The sequence below is a fragment of the Cimex lectularius genome, unplaced genomic scaffold (genome assembly GCF_000648675.2).
Source record: "Cimex lectularius strain Harlan isolate CLEC.00 unplaced genomic scaffold, Clec_2.1 scaffold25, whole genome shotgun sequence".
In the NCBI taxonomy this organism is placed as follows: Eukaryota; Metazoa; Arthropoda; class Insecta; order Hemiptera; family Cimicidae; genus Cimex; species Cimex lectularius.
This window is the reverse complement of record NW_019392633.1, coordinates 2,179,840-2,203,579: the sequence shown is the minus strand read 5'-3', so window position 1 is coordinate 2,203,579 and position 23,740 is coordinate 2,179,840. Positions and strand designations below refer to the sequence as shown.

Sequence of the window (23,740 nt, the reverse complement as noted above, 5' to 3'; positions counted from 1 at the left end):
AATAGTTCAATTACAATCCCCTGAACGAGGGGAGGATTATACATTTTTCTTATAAGAGATCAAAGGACAAAATGCAGCAAAAAAAGGCACCACTAAAAGCTTACTATGTACAGCAATTGTATATTTGACTATTAGAAGCAAACTACATTTTTATTTATAATATTTATATATATATATTTTTATATTATTAATAAATCACTTCCTTTATATGCTTTTTTTGCCTTTTGTTAACTAGATTTTGGTTTTAATTTTAACAGGAACTTATTTTCAAATGCCATTAAAAAGAAAATATTCTCTTTAAAGAATTTTTTTCATAAATCAAAATTATCACAAAATCTTAAATGAAAAATAAAAAACAAAACAAAAGAAAAATGGGGGAGGAGAGACAAACAGCAATACAAATTGATATTACAAAATTTGTTGACACTTATTTACAAATAGGTTTTTTTTAAATTTCAATATATATTATGAATAAATATACAATATATATTAACCTCAAAATTAATTTAAATATGCAATACAGAGACCCATTTTTTTGTTTAATTAAAAATTATTCTTACCCAACAATTATACAACTTTTATATTTATAATGTACAATTTTTGGCTAAGAACTAAGTTAAACACTGAATCGGGTGATATTAGTAAAGTATAGGAAATGTGATATTAGGCCAGAAAACTTTAAATTTTCTTATGGCCCCGACTAAACCAACACTTTTTCCTTTATACAGTCCTTAATACTGAGGTTCAATTTTAAGAAGACTTTCTTTCTTTATTAATATTTACACAGAGTATTATTTAAAGAAAATGGAAGTTTATTTAGAATATTTACATAATTTATGTAACTTTTGTACATTTTCAATGTATAAAGTATATAATATTATACATATATATCGTGTTATATTAAAATAATTATTAAATATTAAAAAAAAAAAAATACAACTGCAAGCAAATATGATATGGGACAACCCCTTTTCCAACCATCAATGGTAATAAAAGTCAGTTCTCTCCAAGACGTAAAGAAATTTTTTTTTTAAATAGAGGATATGCAAAACTCGCTTTTTTTTAAAAGTCAACTTAAATGCTAAGTTTCAAAAGAAAATAATTAAAAATGAATACGCAAACATTTCGACATTTTACAAGACCAACCAACAGCAATATACTGTGTGTATAATCTGATATTGGTAAAGGAATAAACATGAAACATATTTCAATCGATCTAAAATTATTGGTACAATGGATCTACCAAAGATGAAATACCCATGAATATTTAAGAATCTTTTACTCCTGTATACTTGGAAATTGAGGTTGTCTTGATATTAAAAAATGCAATAGAAGAGAAGGCTGGAATAAAACAAAAACAATATGTGGATCTCGATAAAAGAAGAAATCAGTTAGAGACCAGATGCCCTGTGATATTTACAATTCTAACAGCTGAATTATTTCAATTTAACATTAAATTTGTTTAAAATTGTACTTATATCACACAGCTCAATGATGGTCAAAGTTGGATAAAACATATTCTATTAAGACTTTTATATTTTTTGACAAGGGAAATTTGTGGAAACAAACAGATAATTCGCTTAATTTTTATTTAACTGTTCCAACCAGTCTCAAAATATTTACACACGTATGTAGCTTTTGCAGTATAAAAGACTGAACTATTCTGTTTATATAATTAAAAATCTACAAAAATCATTTTTAAATTGCGCATCATTTTACCGATTAAGAAATATTTCTTACTTAAATTTAAAATACGTTATATTGTTTTGAGCTTGCTTGTATTAAATATTTATCCAACTTCTCATATAAATGGCCACATAGAGAGAATAAACTACACAACATGTATGCTCATATATTTGTTTGCATATATACTTCCAACATCAGCTAAAAATTAATTTACCAAGTTAACATTTTTTTATCTAGCTATTTACAATGCATGTCTTAATTACCAATCTTTGATATGAACATAACGATCTTTAATAATAATGCATTCTTTTTATTATTAACCGTTTAAATAGAAAAAAATGAAACATCAAACTGATTATACAAAAAAACAAAAAACGAATTTTTTACTAATTAAAATTTGGTAAGAAAATTAGATATAATCGTGAATAAATCATATAGAAATCAAGCTAAAAAGAAATTACAAAGGTTCAGTAAACGGTTTTAAAACTGATCTAATGGTCGATTTATAAATATAAGAATTTTGTTCATGAATATTAAATAAAATACAATGGGATTATTTATATCTTAAAAGCCACACAGATGTTAGAGCAAACCGTATAAAATGTATTTATAATGAAAAATCACTCTCGGCCTTTTTTAAAATCAGTAGTAGGCAGTGATAGGTGGTAGTGAATGAGGAAAGTTGAGAAATCTGACTTTTTGATGACTATAAAAATTACTAAATGAACTGAGGGGAGGTAATAATTTTTTAATACATGCTGTTCGAGCCAATTACATAAAAGCGATTTCATTTTGTTGCGCTTTGATTAAAATTTGTTCCATGTTCAAATAAATTAATCGTTAATAAAATATAAAAAGTCTTTCCTCGGTATAGGCTCTCCTTTCTTCTCCAAAGAAATAACTGTCTGAAACTCTTGACAGTTGTAAGCATTTTAGAGTTTAAATCAGTCTGTGGTTGATTTGTGGTCTTGTTTCATAGGTTTTGTTTTTAATTAGTCCATTACCTCCTGTTCAACTCAGTCTTAATGGCTGAAAAAACAAAAAAAAACATCATTATAAAAAATGTTATTTATAATAAAAAGGAAAAGTGGAATTCAGGGCTCTGTTTTGAAACAAAGTAATTTATAATCTGTTTTATCTGACCAAACTTGAACTCCATTGGTGCAGGTACTGAGTATGAAATGCGAATAACCGTAATGAACTTAATTGAGATGTCAGATGTCACTGGGGAATCAGCATGATTTTTTCAGCCATGTCAAGTTTTGCGGGTTACTCCGACAGTTTTCATAGAATGAAAACCGAAGCAGAATGAATCCAAATTGACTTTGGCAGTGGTGAGAGAGAGGTGTAAAATTGTGTTCAATTGATTAGACAGAATGAATACCTTCAATGATATCTGATTTCATTTTGTTTATTTCCCTCCTCATTTCTCTTAAGATATCTTGCTTTATGGCTTCCAGTTCAGACAAACCGGCGTCTCCGTTCACTTTTGGGAGGGACTCTTCACTCGAAGCCAATGCTCTTCTCGACGGTTTCGGAGATGCTTCACAGCCGTTGCCGAGTTTATTACCACTTCCCCAGGTTTTTCTCTCGGCTGTTCCATAATCAGGCTCCTGGAACATTTCCTGTCTCAATTCAAAATATTCCGTGAAAAGGTCAATCAAAATGCATACCTGTGGGCTGGGTTCGACTTCTTTCTTTTCCGCAGCAGCCCTCCTTCTGGCGAGCGTCTTGGCCATTTCGTCCATCATGCTCGCCATTCCCGATCCACCTCTACCAAGAGTCCCATAATTGCTACCGCTACTTGATGTGCTTGAGCCACTGTTCTCAGCAGATTGCTACAGGCAGAATTATTATGTGAGAGATAAATTCAAACCCTACCACCGTGAAAAAGTTAATTAGGTCCAATTGGAAAGGTGGACTATTTTTAGAAGAGGGGCTATCTGATGCAATTCAAAGGGAGAAAATGAGCATATAGTAAGTGTGAAAATGTCAATAGAATTCCTTACAAATTTCAATTGACATTTGTGGTAAACCGTGACATTTAAAGGTCTGCAAATACCACAGATTAACGCTTTAATCTATAATTTGATGAAGTAGTGTGGAGTGGCCTTAACCATTACGGCCACTGACGACCCAATTTCCTATTATAAATTGATTTTTTAAATTATATCAGCTGAAATGAAAACGATTATAGTTTCCAGAAATTTATCTTAATTTTTGTGTGTTAAAAAAATCAACATAACAAACAGCTAGTCAATGTAATTTTGTTTTCTCAATGCTAATCCTTCTATTTAAAAAACAAATAAATATATTTTTATTAAAAAAATATATAAATAAATTAAACAAGGCCGGGACCTCCCAATCTCTGAACTTACCCACTGTGATCCGTTCCTCTGTTGTTAAAATGCAATAAAAAACATATTAAAAGAATGTGGCAGCGTTGGTGGGCTGGTAGAGAAGCTCTGATGTATCAAGATGTATGTAGGGGACCACGGTAGCCAAGTGGTTAAAGGCGTCAGACTCTTGGCTAGTAGATCCCGCGGTCATGGGTTCGATCCCCACCGTTGCCTCTGGACTTTTTCTGGCACCTAAGGGGATCGGTGGCCGCAATTGAAAGAAATTGACACGGCACTCATCAATGGAAGGGGCGGGATTGGATCTCAGCGACCCTGAATTTGGTCCCAACCCCCCTCAAAAATGAGTCTCTTCGATGGAAGAACACCGGTACAACGGGGGCTCAAATTCACATTTGTGTTGCGAGCCCTCCCCCAAAATATGGAGAAAAAAAAAACGGCTGTTTTACAACACATAATACTTTGTAGATATCTTGTTTTGAGTTTTTTTGTGGTATGTTGTGAAAGAATGTATTTATTAGTGTGAGGATCAATGGCACAATATTGAGTACCCATCAACCAATATTGAGGAACTATCGAACCTTGACGTTTAAAAGGTGATGGAGGAATATTGAGTACTCCACCACTCTGAATGGCATAGGATTAAAATTATTGCATTGGGGACTAAAATAGCTAAACCTAGCTGATGATAGTCCCTGGAGCCCTGACAGCCAATACGTGAGGGATGTGTGAATCTCAAGGTCTGCCGGCAATTTATCGTAAAGGACTCAACTCTGCACAGATTTGAGCATAAATAAGACTATAAGAAATAAGAATCTATTTTAAAAATAACTGTAGAACTTATAGAACTTAATCATTCTATTAAATAACAGGGAGACAGATGTAATTAATTCATTTAAATTTTAACACAGCCTGTAAAATTTATTATGTGTATTTATTTAATGACAAAATCATAAAATTCCAGGGTCAAACCTTGGATTTGAATCTATAGTGCTATGCTATGAACACAAATTTCCGATCCCACAATGATCAATGCATCATGTTTCCAGAAAATATGTTCAAATCAAGAAATTGTCAAATTTGATTTATTATTTTAATTTTTCAAGAGCTAATTCATTCAGTTCCAATGATATGATTGTGTTAGTACGTGTGAAAACTACAGGGCACTATATGAATATTGATTGCAGCATTAAAACATGAACTCTAATATCATTCAGTTTTTAACGTCACAATACATTCATTAATTTATGCTAAAATAACATTATTACGTTCAAGTCATTTACCTTGTTTGATCTTCTAAGTCTGGCACTTTGCAATTGAGCGGCAAGGGAAGAACTGTCCTGGCCATCGTTGCTCGACGACCTGGACATGTTGGGCTGTGGTGGTGGAGGAGGCGGTGGCGGTGCAGCGCCTGCCGGCACAACTGCGGGTGGCATCCCCGGTGGTGGGGGTCCCATCGGAGGACAAGGAGGGGCACTGGGCGGTGCGGGAGGTGGCGGCGGTGCTAACGACATCGGCGGCGGTTGAGGTGCAGGTGGAGCTGAAGAGGTTCTGTGGTGGCCAGGCGGTGTTGGCGGGACTGGGACACCTGAAGGTGAACAAGCATTCCCGTTGTTTGATACTGAAAAACATATTGAAACTTAATAATATTTACAAAACTAAAGGATGTTTGATTAGTTTTAGACATGGCTAATCATAAATAGTAAATTATTAAATATTGCAATACTTTACTGAGATGAAAACTCAATTATAATTAACAGTAAAATAGTTTCATGCAAAAGAACTTTTTTTGGTTTAATCATACCATGAACCTCACCAGCTTCGTCCATTTGGTTGGAACCACTGAATGTTGTATAAGATATGAATGTTAAATAACAGAAAGCACGAAAAATAAATAAATATGTAATAGTCAGAATAATTTAACTAGGAGTGAGTTTGTGATACTAAAAGTGAAAGAAACATAAATAAAGCCATCAAATAGAATGAAAGGTAGTTTAAAAAATTGCTAGTACTATATGAGGCACTTCTATTATGGTCAAATAGTTCGGGTACTGTGAATTGTTGGGTGATTGTCCCTCACAATACCAAGTGTACTTCCTAAAAATTTTCAATGGTCACTAAACCTCACTGCTATAGCAGGCCATTCTTCCCGGATAAAATGGTAAGCAGCCTTGACTTCATATCCCATTGCCTTTGTGAGGACTGTCACTGAGTCAGGTATTAACAACACGGCCGATTCATTAACACGATGAGCATGACTAAATTATACTTTAATGCCCTCTCCATTTATACAATTTAAAAAAAAATCAAATAATATGAAATAATAATGCACTAAAAAATTAAAACATAAAAAAAAGTTTATATTAACATTTTTTATAGGTCATAAATGACCTAATGAATAGCAATAAATCTGCTTATTTAAATTTTCATTAAATTAACAATACAAACTTGAATAACACAATATACCCAACCACAAAGTAATGAATCAATCTGAATGTTTTTATTTATTTATTGATCTTTTTAAAAACTATTTTATTAACTACATTTGAATTCATCTAATCAACAAAAGAATCGTGGAAGCAGAAAATACCGAATCATAATTGAAGACACTTACTCTGGGACTGTTGTGACATCCTCCTCTCTTGTATGTTTGCTACATCTTCCCTTGTCATTGTTCTGAAAATATATAATTGCAATTAAAACTCGATCGAGGTTGAATATTTCAATTGGAAGTGAATGATTAGTGATAAAGGCTGTTCAATGTCCAGCATGACCCATTTGCAGGTTGATATGTAACATTTCACTCTCCTCTAATACAAGAGCTGTGAGAAGGGGAAAAAAAACAATTGTGAGAAACCGTTTTTGCATGACTCGCCCGTTAAATCAAACCAAGTACAATTTTCCTAGCAACTGAGTCACTCAACAATTTTTTTAAAATAATCATATTCAGTAGTTACGGTGCATCATGTAAAATAAACACTCAAAGACAAAAACCAGACCCTCGTATTTTTTTTTTTTTTTCATATTATATATATTTTTATCATAATATTAATTATAGTAGAATTATTTTAATGACCAAATTAATCGAGATCAGAATTTCATTAGTTTTAATAAAAATTAAATTATTGTGATGGTTTTGGTAAAATAAAATTTACCTAACAATTTATTACCTGGTTTTGCTCTTAATAACGCGTGTTACCACTTCTCACGAGCAGCAGATTTTGTCTTGTAAAACAGAATCCCATTCTTCAACAAGAGTCTCACCCTTATATTACGATCATTTAGATTTGACTACCGATCAAGGAAGCAGATATATGACGGTTCCATAATGCAGTAAGAGCAATAAAATGATTGTCTCTAACCGTTGTACATTGCGGTCGATCACTATTTTATCTTCAATTGAGACTTATGGTGACCCTAACTCGCTGTAGACCATCGTAGATGATCGCCACCCAGGACTTAGGTTATTAATGTAGACTATACCCGTTGTTGACCAAACCATCTGCCCAGGTGAGATCTTGAATTAATATTTTACTCAAATTTATTGTTTTATCAAAGAAAAAAATTAAAAAACCAACTCACTCAATAAGTTGGCTGTAGAAAAGATGAAAATCAACTGTTTTTTATTTTTTATTTTATTTTTTTTAAGTCTAACGAGTATAAAAGGAAACACTCTATAAGGGTAAATAAGTCATTAATGTCAAGCCATAAGCTCTCATAAGCCAACAATTAACCTTTATATTTAGTTATTATGGAAAAGAAACAAATACAAGTCTTTTTTTGTCTTTGTGTGCTTTTAAGGATAAATATATACAAAATAAAACTTACCATTTTTTGTAAATAGCCATACAAGATAATTAACAGTATCTACTTGTCGCATTGCAATTTGTCATTATTTTCTTCTTTGTACAGACATTTTACAATATTACATAAAGCTTACCACAATCATTCAAACATACGAAATTATCTGCTCAGATATATGTGCGGATAAGAAAAACGAGCATGCATTTCAACTTCATGTCTGCCCAGCTCAAAAAATTACATATACTATTACGACAACTTTTTAAACGCAAATACACAACTAAGCATGCAGCTATTCCAGTCTAATAAAAATTAATCTTTTTATATAAGGTATTGGTTGAAATGAAAAAAGTTAGTGCCAGGAGCGGGATTTGAACCCATGACCCTCGCTCAACACACCGCTGCTACAACCACTTGAGTCCTAACAACAACCAACTCCCAATTTCAACCTACCTTTTGAATTTTCCCTCCTTTTTGCCATTTTTCAAATGTCGTGTAATCAGGATTCGATTCTTGGCGACATGTGAAGTGGCCACGGGGAGCTTTAGTGAGATATTGTTTTACTTATTAAATCCATTATATTTCATGGTCTGATTGCCAAATAACTTCTTTCAATTAATTAATCTTTTTATGTAAAGTATTGTTTAAAATGAAAAAGTTAGTGTCATGAGTTGGTGTCCGAGTGAATCGAGGTCACAACAGCCCAAGTGGTTAGAGCAGTGGTATATCAAGCCGAAGGTCGTGGGTTCGAATCCCGCTCGTGACACTAACTTTTTCATTTCAACCAATACCTTACATAAATAGATTAATTAATTGAAAGAAGATATTTGGTCAATATAATGGATCTAATAAAAATGTTGGATCAAGCTTGGAGGTGAATGGGTTGTTGTTTGAGCTTGTCCACAACTGATCAGTTTAGAAAGCAAACAAAATCTTTATAAAATAAGGAATAAATGTCTCTTTTGTTTCATAGTATAGCATAAAACAAGGAAAAAAGTGTCGAGACGGGTTCATAGAACGAGCAGGAACTAACACCTCAACTTAATGCAACACACATTTTTAATAGGTAATATAGCCATAAACGTTTTAACCTCGTCTCATATTACCTTAATGCTATCTCCCTTCCAAAATGTGTTGCATTATGATAAACCATTGCATATATTTTTCTTAAAAGCATACACACATTTTTAAATGATTAATATTAATCCAAGTGTACAAACTGTCAAGGCAAAACTTATATTTCAATTTTTTCTTGCAGTAAAAGTCTATTTCATTAATACTAACTCCTGAGGGGGCCGCGGTAACTGAGTGGTTAAGGCATCAGACTCTCGGCTAGTAGATCCCGCAATTGTGGGTTCGATTCTCATCGTCGCCTCTGGATTTTTTCTTACGCCTTAGGGGACCGGTGGCCGCAATTAAAAGAAATTGACAAGGCGCTCATCAAAGGAAGGAGCGGGATCAGATCTCAGCGATCCTGAATTTGGTCCCAACCCCCTTCAAAAATGATTTTCTTCAATGGACGTACACTGGCACACCGGGGGCTCAAATTCACACTTGTGTTGCGAGCCCCTGAAAAATGGAGCCAGGGATAAAGTACAATAAGCTGTGCAGCTGCAGTGCTCAGGAGGGAACTCCTCCAGTTCCTGGTATCCATTGGTGGGGGAACTCCAAAAAGTAGATGCATATAAAAGAATGCGACCCTGGCCAGAACTGCAGTAAGAATTCTCTTTTTTTTCCAAGTTTTATTTTTTCTAACTGATATTTCACTCAAATAAGACTGATGAGGGTTCTTAAATTAATTTTTAAAGAAGCTTTGGGATAAAATCGTCTTGACAGGTGGAAGTTTTTATTTTTCACCTATCCTTACAAACATTGGACCTTTATAAGACTCTACAAACCACTGGGATTAAGGCTGCCTAAATTATTTTAAGTTATTCTGTTGATTACATTAAGTTAAAAAAATTCAGCGATTCCTCCTCAGACAAGAATTCCATTAATCTATCTGATGTCTCTCGACAGACACCCAGAATTTACAAGCTATCCAAAAAAAACTGTACTAGATTTGTAAAGACAAAAGCAATTGCCTCACCACCGCCTTTCAAGCATTGAGGTGGTGGTTCCCTAGCCATCAGTTGTCCTATTTAGTGATTAGAATCTATCAGTTGGGAGCTGAACCATAAATAAAATACCAAATACCCAATTAGTGTGTAAATTGGCTTTCCCATCTTGCAGTGCTTTTCGTTTGTTTCCAATGAAAATCCTTTTTACATTTAATAAATTTTACTCTATGCTATTTACCGTGTTTTGGTGCAAAGCCGGCAAAACAATTGCTACAGTTATACATATTTAACCCTAGGATAACTCACCTTGAATGTGAAATTGGGCTCAGGTCTATCCGAGTGGGTCCTCCCGTTGATACTTGGTGATAAATATTAGGCCACTGAATCATCTGACTACTAAACCAAAAACCCAAAAGAAACTAAATACCATAGAGCTATAAAATGCACAGTATTTGTACTACATTTGACTTATTCTAAAACCCAAACATGCCCTTGGAAAAGCATGCCAAGTTTATACTAATGTTTTCGCAATTTTAAATTTTCAAGAGGAATTTTAATTGATTACCTGTAGCCCATATCCTCATCGTATTGCCCATTCGCCTGCTGGTAGTGAGACTGAGGCTGCTGTGTCATTGCCTGAGGTGGAGGTCGCGGTAAAGAATTGCTGTTTAAAACCTACAAATAAATGCATGTTGTCTACTCTTTACAAACACTCACTGAGTCAAATCATAATAACTGAAAAAAATGACTGTTTCAACTCTAGAGAAGTTCCTTTCAAATCAATTTGGCAATCTGCACAATAACATTGTACCCAACATATGTTTATCATTCAATTAAAACGAACTGAATAATTCTTGGTAAAAGTTTTAAATAGCCACTTACATCTAATACGTAGGTCATTGCTCGTGCAAATGCATCAGCATCTTCTCTACAACTAAAATTAAGGCCATAAACTTGCTTGTTGTCCCTCCATTGGTGAAACGTGGGAGTGGCTTGGTTGTATTTTAATCCTTTAAGTATAACGCAGTTTATCACAACCTGAAATAAACAATAATCAATACTATCATGATATTTAATATTTGCAAACAGGTAAAACTTGCGTGTAGTGCATGTCTGCCATTTAAATAGTTGAAACATTTGAATTTTGGTTAATAAACTATTCAAGAAATTTAAACTCGAGTCGTTCTTTTGTAGTTTATGAGAAGATTACAGAACATTGGAAAAATTAGCAAAATATTAAAATCATATTTGTTAATTTTTTGAACTCCTTGAATTTCTGGGAATAACAGTAGCCATGTGGGTAGCGCAAAAGACTCGGCTCGAAGACCCAGCAGTCATGGGTTCAGTTCTCACCATCGTCCCTGGAATTTGCGCTCCCTTCCCCCAAAACTATATATCATCAATTCATCATCGAACTTACTCTGGCTGATATGAAAGTCACAAAGCTAAAAATCAATTTAAAAAAAAGTATGGATGTACCCAGAACAATATTATTTAAATGAAAGACATTTATTGCATTTTTTACATGCAACAGCACAGATAATATACCTTTTATAATGGAAATAAATAAACTGAAAAGATTTAAAGGTCACTTTTTATGTTGGTTTCATTTTACACAATCTAAGGAATTTTATGATTTTTAAAATATAAAACTAACCTCATGGTCATTAAGCTTCCTTGCAACAACTCTGAATGTGTTGTTGGCTTGATTTTGGAATATATGCACTTTTGAAAGCCCTGAAGTAGTTCCTGAAGGTATCCATTTTTTGGTTGTGTCATCATAGACCATCACAGATGCTCTGGCAGACGCTATGCTCTGCTCACTGCAATAAAATAATTAAATAACATTAGAATTCATGAGATACATTTCATTCATAATTTAATTTAATATAATTTAATGATTAATATTTCGTGTTTAATAATAAAATGAACATTTTTATGTGTGTTTAATTTCTCACAATCTATATTTTTGTTTAATTGTTTTTAAAATGTTAGAAAATCCCTTCTGCATCAAAATAAATGTGTTTTATGAGGAATGGCACTCACCACAAGTACATTGCATAAAAAGCTTTTCAGCCACCGTTTAATGACTCAATTTGAAACACTGATGGTAAATGAGAACGATCAACACACATCTGGTTTTCATCATTGTATAGACAACAGCATACTCTCTAATCAGTGCCAAGTGAGTTGGGATTGCATTTGCTTTATGAACTGAGACTTTCATTAAAAGAAGATGACACTTCCATAAGGGTTGCGTGTTAAGCGACCAATTGGCGTTGTCATCTGCCACTTCACTGCATGTCGTGAAGAAACAGCCGTAATGTACAAACACAACCAGCGTTTAGACATTCAGTCAAATTATTATTATTCAATACAAGGCCACGACCATGCATGTCCCTGGTAAACAGTATTTTGCAAATAAGAAAAGTGCAAGGCTACACTCCCTCCTTAAAAGTTCCAAATTCACAAACCTATAATTGAAGTCGGACAATCTGAGTAAATATCTGTTTCAAGAAAATCTTATCTAGTCGTATAAAATGTGAAATTATCTTGTTTTTATTCTGACAAAGAGTATGAGTAGAACATCGTGTTTTTCCCCTCCAAAATAAAGCAATAAACATTTACAACAATGTTGTTACAACAACAATAATAACTGTGTCAAATAAATAAGAAAAATATGAACTGAAACCCCTCAATAATAACAAAAACCTGGCTTAAATTTTAGGGCTATATGATTGCTTAGTTCTCTCTAGGTCTCGACCAATTTTTTGCACACTTTTGCCAAGGACTTCGTAAAAATGACTGTGTGATTTATATATGTTCAAATGATGCACCATAATATGCATAAGTTTCTCCCAAACTGGATTCAATGAAAAGGCTCGTAGAAAAGTAAATGAATGGATCAACGACAAACTAAAACAATGCACATCGTTAAGAACCTTCCTAGAGACAACTAGTATTGTTGTTATTCATCTATCCTTTAAATAGGTGAACTTTATGCAAAATTGTCTCCAGATAATTGGTATATCCCAAAAGTATAGCAGGATTTGAAGGGAAGATAATTTGAAGCTTGGTTTTGTATGATTTACAACTGCTTTTTTTCCTGAGGTCCACAACTGTAAAGGATACTTTCAACCATGTTTCTTACTGAAAAATTCCCATTTTGGAAGTATTGTGGATTCAATATCAAGAGTTCTGAGATTCAAACCAATGTGATAATCTAGCGATAATTGTTGCAACAATCTTCCAACTGTTGCGGCCATTGACACCCCTTGAAACGCCCCACTGAACACCCATTTCTTTAAAGGGATTCCACGTGATATGTACATACCTAGTTGTGATCTGTTTAAAAAATTCCATAATTAAAAATGTTTTACTTACTCTATTCAAATGATTTCTAAAATTCTAAATAATAAGAAGAAATAAAACTATACCTAAATAAGTCAGAAATGTGTATCATCATTCCTAAATCAATTTTTTTAAATAATACCAACAGTTCCGTAATTTATATAAATTGAGTGATGAGATGAAAAAAAATCAGTTTGTATAATTGGCAAACGCGCCAGATGACTAAGATCAAAAAGTTAAAAGGTAATGCGAGATAATAATGCATGGTGAAACCGTGGGAGAGAATCTTAAAGGGATAGAATAGTGTGAACATGCCTGAGGATTGGCCATACCCGGTTAACCCAGGGGTACCTCCTTACTGACGAAAGACAGAAGCGGTGTCCACTATATGAAGAAAGATTCAGTACCAAACATAATATCTGACTGAATTCTGCACGAATAAAGTTGAAAGTGCAAAATATCCTCCAATGACAGAAAAATAGGCCCTACATTATTACATCATTTGAACACCTGAAGTTAATACAAGTTTACGGTTGCACGAACCCCTTCATACAAAGCCTTCACTTGGCTGTATCTATTGGTGGAAATGGTTGTGCTTGCCCATGTGTGAGACTGAGTCATAGATGGAATATAGAGTACCGCAGAAACTGGTCAAGTAACCTACGTTATAGTATAAAAGGCACTGGTGTAATACAAAAATGTATGTGTGTGTGTGGCAGAATATAGTACCATATAGATCCGTCGATTAGTTAGTATTATGTATGAAGAACACACTGTGATAGGCGGGTCAGTCACTGAGTAATATTAAATTGATGGCGATTACCCATATTTTATTTGTACATAATTACGACTTGAAAGATTCTACTCTCTATGAATGTATTTATTAGCATGAATGATGGGAAGACACTGAGGTTATGAACATCCTGATTGGGGTATGAGACTACCCAGGCATTTAACCCCTCGGGTCTTGGTCGCTCACCCTGTATATGAGGGCATTACCGTGCTGGATTTTTAAGAGTAGTTTTGTTTAGATTGTATGTTTTATATTATTTTTAAGGGTTAGACCCAGTTCTTTGACAACGTGAAAGTGTAGACGTAGCAATGTATGAAATCCATTATGTTTAATGGTTTGATTGACCAAATTACTTTTTTCAATTAATTATTCTTTTCATTTCAACCAAGACCTTACATAAAATAATAATGAATCAAATGAATTATCATCATACAGTAACGTGTGGAAGGGTTGGGTATAAATGATAGCACTTATACTAGTAATGAGTAAAAAAAGTGAGATATTCTTAGCAGTTAGCCAGCAAAAAAAAAAAAAAAATAAATAAATAAAAAAGTAAATAAATAAAAGAATAATAAAAAAAAATAAAATAAAAATTTGTTAATAAACAATTCCATTTTTAACAAAAAACAACAAATTTAAAAACAAAACATTTCAACCAAAAATCTTACATAAAAAGATTAATTAATTGAAAGAAGTAATTTGGTCAATAGACACTAAATATAATGGATTTAAAAACAAAAACAAATTAGTCTCAAAAATAATAAATAAATAAATAAATAAATAAATAAATAAAAGAATAAAAATAATCTGTTAAAAAACCATTCCGTTTTTTATTATTATTAAAAAAAATTAAAAACAAAAACAAATTAGTCTCAATAATTTGTTCTAAAAAAGTACCCTTATAAATTTAAATGAATAAACTGTATACTAAAATTAGGCTTAGGAGTTTCTTTAAATGTTGTAATCTGTTCTAGTTGACATCTAAGCATTTGACATATTTCCAAAAGTCGTCTATCAAAGTAAAAATTAACCCAATAAACTACGACTCTTGGAGTTATGTCAAATTCTGAGATGTCAAAGTCGTACTTCGTATTTAGTACAAGAAATGTGAAAGAAGAAAAGCTTTTAACTATAATGGACATCGACATACCGAAAAATGGAAACTTATTCCAGTAACGTAGGGATATTGAATTTCTCTCTCTAAGGTCTGTACTTATTTCGGTTTGGGGGCAAAGTCTACGATTAAACATACAAACCCAAAACTCGAAATAACGAAAATGCGGAAACTCTACTGATAAGACAAAAACGGCAAAACAGTACCAGTACATTCTATATCGAGGTTGATAATTTATTTAAGATAATTTATGTTTAAAGCGATGAACCTATCATCTGACTTCACAATTACACTAGATGCCTAACACCACAGTAAAAACGAGTAGTAGCTGAGTAATCAATGTACGAACGTGGATGGAATGTCACATTTCTCAGGAAACAAATTCCCATAAATAAAAATGACAAAAGGCCGTAAAGAAGAAGGGGTGTAGGACGGAAATATTGCTCGTGGGCTAGAACAGATATAATAAGCAAACGAAACTTCTGTTTTCGACTGGGTTCGAGAGCCTAAATCGATTAAGGGAGCCCATTTGGTATGGCCTTCTACATCGGGATTTTCCTCCAAACACTTGCTATCAAATATTATAAGGCTTCGACAACTTTTACACGTTTTGCCCCTGCCTGAAAAAGCTCGAACTTCAGAATGTCGAATATTTTATTCAAAGCTGAAAACAGCATGGCGAGGAGTATTCCAGATTTAATGGCTTTCTCCCTAAATCATAAACTTGTCGTAAACATATCTGGTAGAGTGCCTGAAGGATGAGAACAACTTAAGCTTTTCAGTGGTACTGTTTGTTTGCCAATCTTTAACCATCTACAAAATCTGTCTTCAGATTAGCCATAATGATAAAGTAAAGTGATAGGATTTTCATCATCGCAAGACATGTATAAAGTTAAAATTTTGCATATGAACTATAATTTTTGTTTTGTTTTTGAGTGTTGGGGAAATGTTTGAAGAATAGTTCAAAAGGAAAATTATAAAGATAATTCGTGCGTTTTGACATTTTGACTCCTGTTTAAGCGGATGCAATTGCGGACTTCCTTCATAATACGCCCACTACGAAGAAAACGTTAAACGTCGTTGTGCGTGAGGTTCTTAATTGACTTCGAATTTTTCACTGAAAACATCCTTCAACGGGGTTTTTCCTCCTAGGGGCTCGGCAGATCGATTAAAGGGAGTATCCCGGTGTGTAGGGAAGAAAATCGAATAAATCTCGGGATCAATCTGTGACCTCAGCCTCGCCTTGACCCACTTCCGGCCGCCTTTTTCAGGAAGCTGGAAGCAAAGGAGTTCTTTTTTATTGAGAAAATATCGATTAACAGCGAGGTACTGTAGCTAAGGGTGGGATGGCAATCCTACTCGCCGCCCACGGTCTCTCATGGTGGGGGCCCAACAAAAAGCGTAACGATTCTTTTCAGTTTCATAACATTTTCATTTTACATATATTTTTCAAAAATTATTTATAGTATACAACATATAAACATACGCTGAGCACTGTCGATGTGAGCCATAGCGTACATACTACGTGTAAGCGTGTGATTCACATATTCATTAGATAGGTACATTTCTCCATTACAATTGCAATAATATTAACGGACTATGGTAGACTCACCATGAAGAACCCAATAAACATAAATTTTTACATTAATTTATATATGTATTTAGTAGTCGTAATTGGCCTATTAATTATGTATATTAATTATACTTTATGTAACAAGTATCACGAGCGGGATTCGAACCCACGACGTTCGGCACAATATGCCTCTTCTCTAACCGGCTATTATGAGCTCAAGTGATTAGAGCAGCTGTGGGTTCGAATCCCGCTCGTGACACTAACTTAATCATCTCAACCAAGACCTTATATTAAAAGAATAATTAATTTAAATAAATTTGTACAATTATGTGCTTAAGTAGTAGAGTATTTTAAATAATAATATCCCGTATACACTAAATTTCGAGCACTGGTCTTACCATAATTATTTCACAGTTGAAAAACGCAAGATACGCACTACCATACTAATAGTTTGCAGTTTAATTATTGGATTTAGCCGAATTCTGTCAGGTCCCTGTGCTATTCACGTTTTAGTCTTCTAAGGTGACGAGAGAGTGGCCAATGGTATATGAGAAACGAGGGAATTTGGATGAGTCGTTGCTTTTTTATAGAAAAGTTGTACAAGGCGATGAGTGTATCCCGAACCGGTTTAATTCAAGGTCACAGTGCAGAGTTGAGTTTCTCAATACCATGGCGATACAGTTATTAAATCGCGTGACTCTATGTTGCATAACTTGGACACTATTGAGTTGCGAGTAGGATGCGGAACAGCTTATTTCCGATCCATATAGACGTTTGGACGGATTAGCATTTTATAAGCAATGACTTTTGTCTTAAGGTGCAGACATGAGACGTGAGTATTGAGTCAAGGGTTAACCCTAAATATGTGACGGAGTCTGCAAGAAACTCGTTAACCTACTGGAGATATGGGTGAGCTCACGTAGTTCCGTCGGTAATGAAGACGGCTAAAGATGATTTGCTGGCATTAATCTTGATTCTTCGTTTGCTGGTCCATTGGTCTATAGCGTCAATAGATGCTTAGACTTTGGCGATACCCTTGAAGCTCCACTTGCAAGAACTGCGGTACCATCTACGAATTGCACTAGTAGCTGTGTGAGGCATATCATGCACATAAGTAATGCTACTTTGCGGCCTGGATTTCATGTTTTTCGAAAAGTTGATCGTTGTACGGCACCTTGAACGAGCGTTGTGACAGTAAAGACTGAATAAGGAGGACCATTGTATCTGTAATATGAGGTTGTAGTTTGGCAAGCAAACCGCTGTGCCACCCCCGCGACCGAAAAGCTTTTAAACATCGAGGAATACTCCCTATCGATCGGTGATCGATTTGTGTTCGTATGTCCTTAGTATTTCGTCAACGATCCAACCCCTAACCATGTCAGATAGCCAAGCAGCCATCAAAGCACTAAGCTCAAATATCATTGGTGGATGGTGCTGAACTGCAAAACCAAACTAAACATACTAGGTATGCAGAATAAAGTCAGCCTCTGCTGGGTCCCAGGAAACATGGGAGTAGAAGGCAACGAGAAAGCGGACACCCTTGCAAGAAAAGGGGCTGCTACACCGCTGGTAGGACATGAACCCGTCTGTGGCATAGGGACCCACACTATTAACGAGTATCTCAGACAGAAGGACAAAAAGAAAATGAGAGAACTTTGGAATTCACTCATTGGACACAGACAATCCGAGAATCTTCTAACCAAATTTGGAAGGAAAGAAATGACAGAATGTTTCAAGGGAAGCAGGAACAAACTGGGAATCCTAACAGGACAGTGAAAGTTAAATGGACACTTAATTGGAATAATCCAAGATGGCACATGCAGATCCTGCAAAGAGGCAGAAGAGACACCAACACATCTTCTAACTGTGGAGCTACACTAGACCGCAGGAGGAAATGTTTTGGGATGTATGTGTCCATAGAAGAGCTTCAATTGAAACCGGGCCAATTAATCGAGTTTCTTGATGAAATAGGACTCACCGATGTGCTTTCGGCAGAGCACGGAAGATACAATAGCTCTTAAAGGGCGCAGTATAGTATACCCCGAAACTATATCTACATTTCACCTAACCATTATTAAAACATTGACTTATTTCACTTAGTCAGAAATTAATTTTATACTGAAAAAATATACTAGCGTTTATTATTGATTTTATACAATAAATCAAATCAATTCAATGCATCATCTCAACAGTGCAACAGCAACAGCATATCCTTTAACCAAAATAAGTGTGTAAGATGAGCTGCTTTAGAGGAAACCGTTCTCGATCATCATTATTTAATAAACGGATATTGAAACATTGAAAGAATAGCGAAAATTATGGGATTAGGAATCAACGATCTATCTTTCCAATTATATATTGAGTAGATTTGTAATAGGGATATTTAGTAATTGCGGATACATACACACCCATACATTCCACTAATTACATTGCGAGAGTAAATAATAAATATTATTCTCCCACTTCACTTCCCTACCTACTCGTTAAAAAGGAGGTCGTGGTATTGTTGTGGTAAATATTTTGGGGATTAATTTTTGTATAAATGAAATTTTAAGGTCGTTGTAGAGGGTAGCATTTGAGACAAATACGTAACATTTATAATTGATCTGAGGACGTTAGATTGAAAAGATTGGAGATGTTGGATCTTGGATAACGGTTCCTTACAGTTCTATTAGTCTGTAAGTTTGTTTTTCGTCGATAGATATATTTAAATGCACGTTTTCGCAGAAGTTTTTATAGTGCACTAATCCGTTATCTAGTTATATCTTAAAAAAGATAATTCAACTAATTAATAATTTAATTATCGCCTTATGGCCAGTCTTAACCAACATTAAAAAACAATATTTCTGATCTCTAAGAAAATATTGAATTTAGAACAAATAGATAATTTTCGTACTGTAAAAGCGTAAAGTAATTCCTGTCATATAGGAAGGGCTTAACGGATTCGAATTACGAGTCAACCCTAACCACTCTGCCAACATTTAACATAGTCGTAGATTGAGAACGTCAGTAGCAGAGGAGATAGAACGAGAGACAGGTATCTCGGAAAGTCGATCATTTCTCAGGGTCAGCCTTTTTTCAGGTCTTCACATTAAAAAACAATGTTTGTTAACTACTTAAAATCCACAAAGGGATAAGCCGAAGCCAGTCACTCCCCTCTCTAAACCTCGCTCAATATAAAAATCTAACAAAGGTCTAGCCCACTCATATCCGTGACCAACAGTGTCACTCAACTACTCCTTCCATACTCATGTCAACCATGACTGGACCCTACTCGGTCCTACTTTCGACCACTGATAGTGTACGTTTTCGTCCCCTCCCAAAGAGCTCTACGTGGGGCTTTCTTCCCCGTGGCAGCTTCTAGCTTTGCCTTCACTATTTTGCATCCCTTGAGTTTTACTTTGGAGAGGATTCTCTAGCGTCTAGGGAAGACACGAAATGTGCTATTTCTTCTTTTACATATCCTCATTCTAATTTTCCATACAGTTAATGCAATAATCTTTATATAATTAATTATTAATTAGTCACTAATTATTTATACAAGGAAATATTGAACATTTTAGCTTAATTCATATTTTGAAAACACTGGGTTTCAACGACAAAATAATTAATAATACGAATTGTAGTTATGTTAATCAATAAGGCGTAACAAGACAACTGTACCAGGTTGTACTGCCCTACAAAAAGTTACACGTCTTAATTTGTAGACAAGAAACCTGAAACGCGGTTAATTTCTCTCATGAGGGTTCTTGGTGCAAATTGGTAGGAGGAAGATTGCTCCGTCTCTCCGGCGAACACAACTGAACAAAATATTTGTGAAGCCAGCACTCCTAACACTGCAGGATGAGTGTTACTTTTGACATTAAATGCATTTTGTTCATTAATATAATTTTGTATGTGCTGATATCTTTTTATCGAGCAGGGATTTTAAAATTGAAATCAGTTCAAGGAAAAAATGGAAATAGGATAAAGCGTTTGATAATTATCGTAACAATTTGTTTTCCAGTTGATGAACTTGTCATCATACAAAACACGCAATCAATAAAATAGCTGAAAAGAGCAGTCAAGGACTGTGAAATGCAATCACAAAATACCGTTTTGTAAATTCTCTTTTCCTCGTGTTTGTAAATCGCGGCTTTACTTTTTTTTTGTACGGATTCCAATCGAGCTTAATACAAAAGGGCGTGGATTACCAGGTTGGGAAAAAATCGGTCGGCTAATAGAAACTCCCTCAACACTCTTGTGAAAGCGTCAAGTCGTTTCAGAAACGGACAATTCAAATGGTTTTGGCCCACCGATTGTAAATAGGGATCAGGAAACTCAACAAATCCCCGTCGTGATAAATCAACCCCGCGATCCGAATGAAAAAGCACGGTTGTAATGAAAGAATTATGAAACAATGGAAACAATTGTCCGGACTAGTAGTAAATCCCAACCAGCGGTATACCTTTGCCCCCGCACTAATCCGAAGTCACAGACAGAGTAAGTGACCTTAACCGACCCAACCATATTTATTACAGGTTAATCATAAAGTAAATGAAGTGAAACATTACCTCTAGTTAGGATAGTGGGTGGATTTGGATTTATACGAACTAACATCTGCATGTATATGTGTATGTATACACACATGTACACAGTTGAGCCTATCATTCTCGAAGTTAACCGGCAATTCTAGCTTTTATAGTTTATAATAAATTGAGGAGAGGCCACCCCGGGGATTGGCTGCCCCAGGGCAAACATTCGGATTATCCGTCCATCCACCGAAAATGGGCTCCAGGTATCAATTCAGGTCAATTCAGCACTCAACGCACACAGCTATTAGATCCAAACACATAGATCATACTCTCACTTTAAATACATTCTCTTCTACTTACATACCATTCACTCAATTAGGGTGTGGTGGAGATATTGCTCCATCACCCTCTACATTTATTATATAAGTAAACCCTAATTGAGGGTTGATGGGATTCCGCCATTGGCCCTCTCATACCAAACAATCACAACAATAAATACATTCACTCTCGAAACAGGCTAGGGAATAAAACTTTCATTACTATATACAATGAAAAAAACCTTGTTTAGTCCAAGAATCGAAACATTGCCGTGCTCAAGCACAATTCTCATATCGATGGCATTCCTATACTTTTACTACTAGGGCATTACTAAACGTGTACACTTCGATTAGGCGCACATCGAGCAAGCTTTCTCTAAATGCCGGACACATCTGCGAGCTTTGGCCCAACATTAAGTGTCCACGTGTCAACTTCGCATGGCCTATGCTTAATCGATTGAGGCTGACCCTTCTTCTACGATTCAGATCCTCCGAGTACCAGTCGACAGCGTTCTTGATCCATGAGAGCCCCACGGACAATGCGACCTTCTTTTAATAATGTTTTAATTGCATTTTAGCGTCAGGGGTAACAGTTGTTTAAAAATGTTTTAAATACGAAATTATCTTTCAATTAATTAAGGCGAAGCTCAAGTGGTAGAGTAGCGGCGTATCTAGCCGAAGAGCGTGGGTTCGAATCCCGCTCGCGACACTGACTTTTTTTATCTCAACTAAAAACTTTAATTAATTGAAAGATTTTAATTGGTCAAGCGGACCACGAAAACTAGTGAATTTAATACGAAATTATCTTCTTCGGTGCAAATCATAAATGTTGAAAATATATTTATTCCAGGACAACTTTCTGGCAATACTTTTTGTATTGAAAGCATTTTAAGTCCATTGATGATTCGAAGAAACGTGTTCGTAATCAACTAATTAAAGTAATCTGAAAGAGACGTTTAATTTCTAGTCGACTCTTGTTCACGTTCTCAGAAAATTTATTTATTTTATCTGGATATGCTAATCGGTTCTTTAGGCCAAATAGAATTTTTTTACAAGCATTTGTGTTAACAGGATCGTCAAGAAGCGTTTAATTCTGGAAGTATGTATTGTGAGGACTACGAGTCGATGCACTTTTGGTCAAACCGTCGTTGTGAACAACTATAGGTTCATACGGAATTCGGGCGTTGATGTAAATATTTAAAAGTTTAACTATTTTTTTTAAACAAATGAGAAATATTGCGTATACATTGAAAATAACGATCATTCGATATTAAACTGACCTATTTAATTAGATAATTATTTATTTTGGCTATTTCCGAAGACTCTTAAAATGTAAAAAGGAAGTCATCCCATTCATTCGGCCGTATTTTATCGACGTTTATTTTCTGAACTTTCATTCATGGAATTTGGTCGTTGAATAAACAATAAGAAATAGGTCTTGGTTGCTACATTTCCTTTACTAGATATCCGTACTAACGTTGGAAAGCTGGAAAGCTAACTTATGGCCTTACGTTAATCATATTAGCCAATGATTATAATTATGGATAATTTTATTTAAGAAAAAGCGTTCTCTTACTTTTTTTACGTCTGTTATATTATGATTTTGTTGCGGTAAATGTATTTAATTAAGGGTTCAATTATATAAGATCTGTGGGAGTAACATAGGAGATTGGACACTGTGATGGGAAGAGGTATGCCGGGCATAATCAGCGATCTGTAAAATGCTTCTCTGCCTGAGGCGGTAAGAGGGCACTCAAGAAGGACGTGGTTGGCATTGGCCACTACTAAGTTGTTGCAGGAGCAGTAAGGGGAATTAAGGATTTTGATTTTATAAAGGTGGACAGGTAGACTATTGTGGTTTAGTCGGAGACGGATTATGGAAGTAAGGGATTGTCGGGGATAATTCATAGAACGGAACCACGAGAAGGAAGGAATATAGGTTTGAATTGATTTGTAAACCTTGGCATTACTTGTGGAGCTAAACTCCCTTTGCCAAGATCTCAAGGAGTGCCTATACAAATGAGATCTAATATCTCCAACCGAAATGAAAAACTGCAAAGGACCAGATATGGCTGCTTCTTTAGCCAGTCTATCGGCTTCATCGTTGTAAACATTGTCGTTATGTCCTTTTACCCAGATTATATGAATGTTAGTGTTGGAGGTTTTTAACTGAC

At 34.8% G+C, this 23,740-nt stretch overlaps 1 protein-coding gene across 7 annotated transcripts in view; it reads right to left on the bottom strand.

Annotated features, from left to right (window-relative positions):
- Positions 1-1,065: 1,065 nt before the first annotated feature.
- Positions 1,066-23,740, bottom strand: part of LOC106668727 (protein enabled) — a 93,757-nt gene continuing 71,082 nt past the window's right edge. For 6 of the 7 annotated variants that reach the window (XM_014397706.2, XM_014397709.2, XM_014397705.2 and 3 more), the window contains 9 exons: positions 11,562-11,727; positions 10,787-10,942; positions 10,470-10,579; positions 10,211-10,300; positions 6,658-6,719; positions 5,327-5,664; positions 3,360-3,524; positions 3,071-3,299; positions 1,066-2,715 (listed from right to left, as the gene is read on the bottom strand). In XM_014397706.2, the coding sequence (XP_014253192.1) occupies positions 2,687-2,715; positions 3,071-3,299; positions 3,360-3,524; positions 5,327-5,664; positions 6,658-6,719; positions 10,211-10,300; positions 10,470-10,579; positions 10,787-10,942; positions 11,562-11,727 (1,345 nt within the window). In that variant the 3' untranslated portion in view covers positions 1,066-2,686. The remainder of the gene's footprint in view (positions 2,716-3,070; positions 3,300-3,359; positions 3,525-5,326; positions 5,665-6,657; positions 6,720-10,210; positions 10,301-10,469; positions 10,580-10,786; positions 10,943-11,561; positions 11,728-23,740) is intronic. The other variant, XM_024225002.1, reaches the window with a different exon arrangement.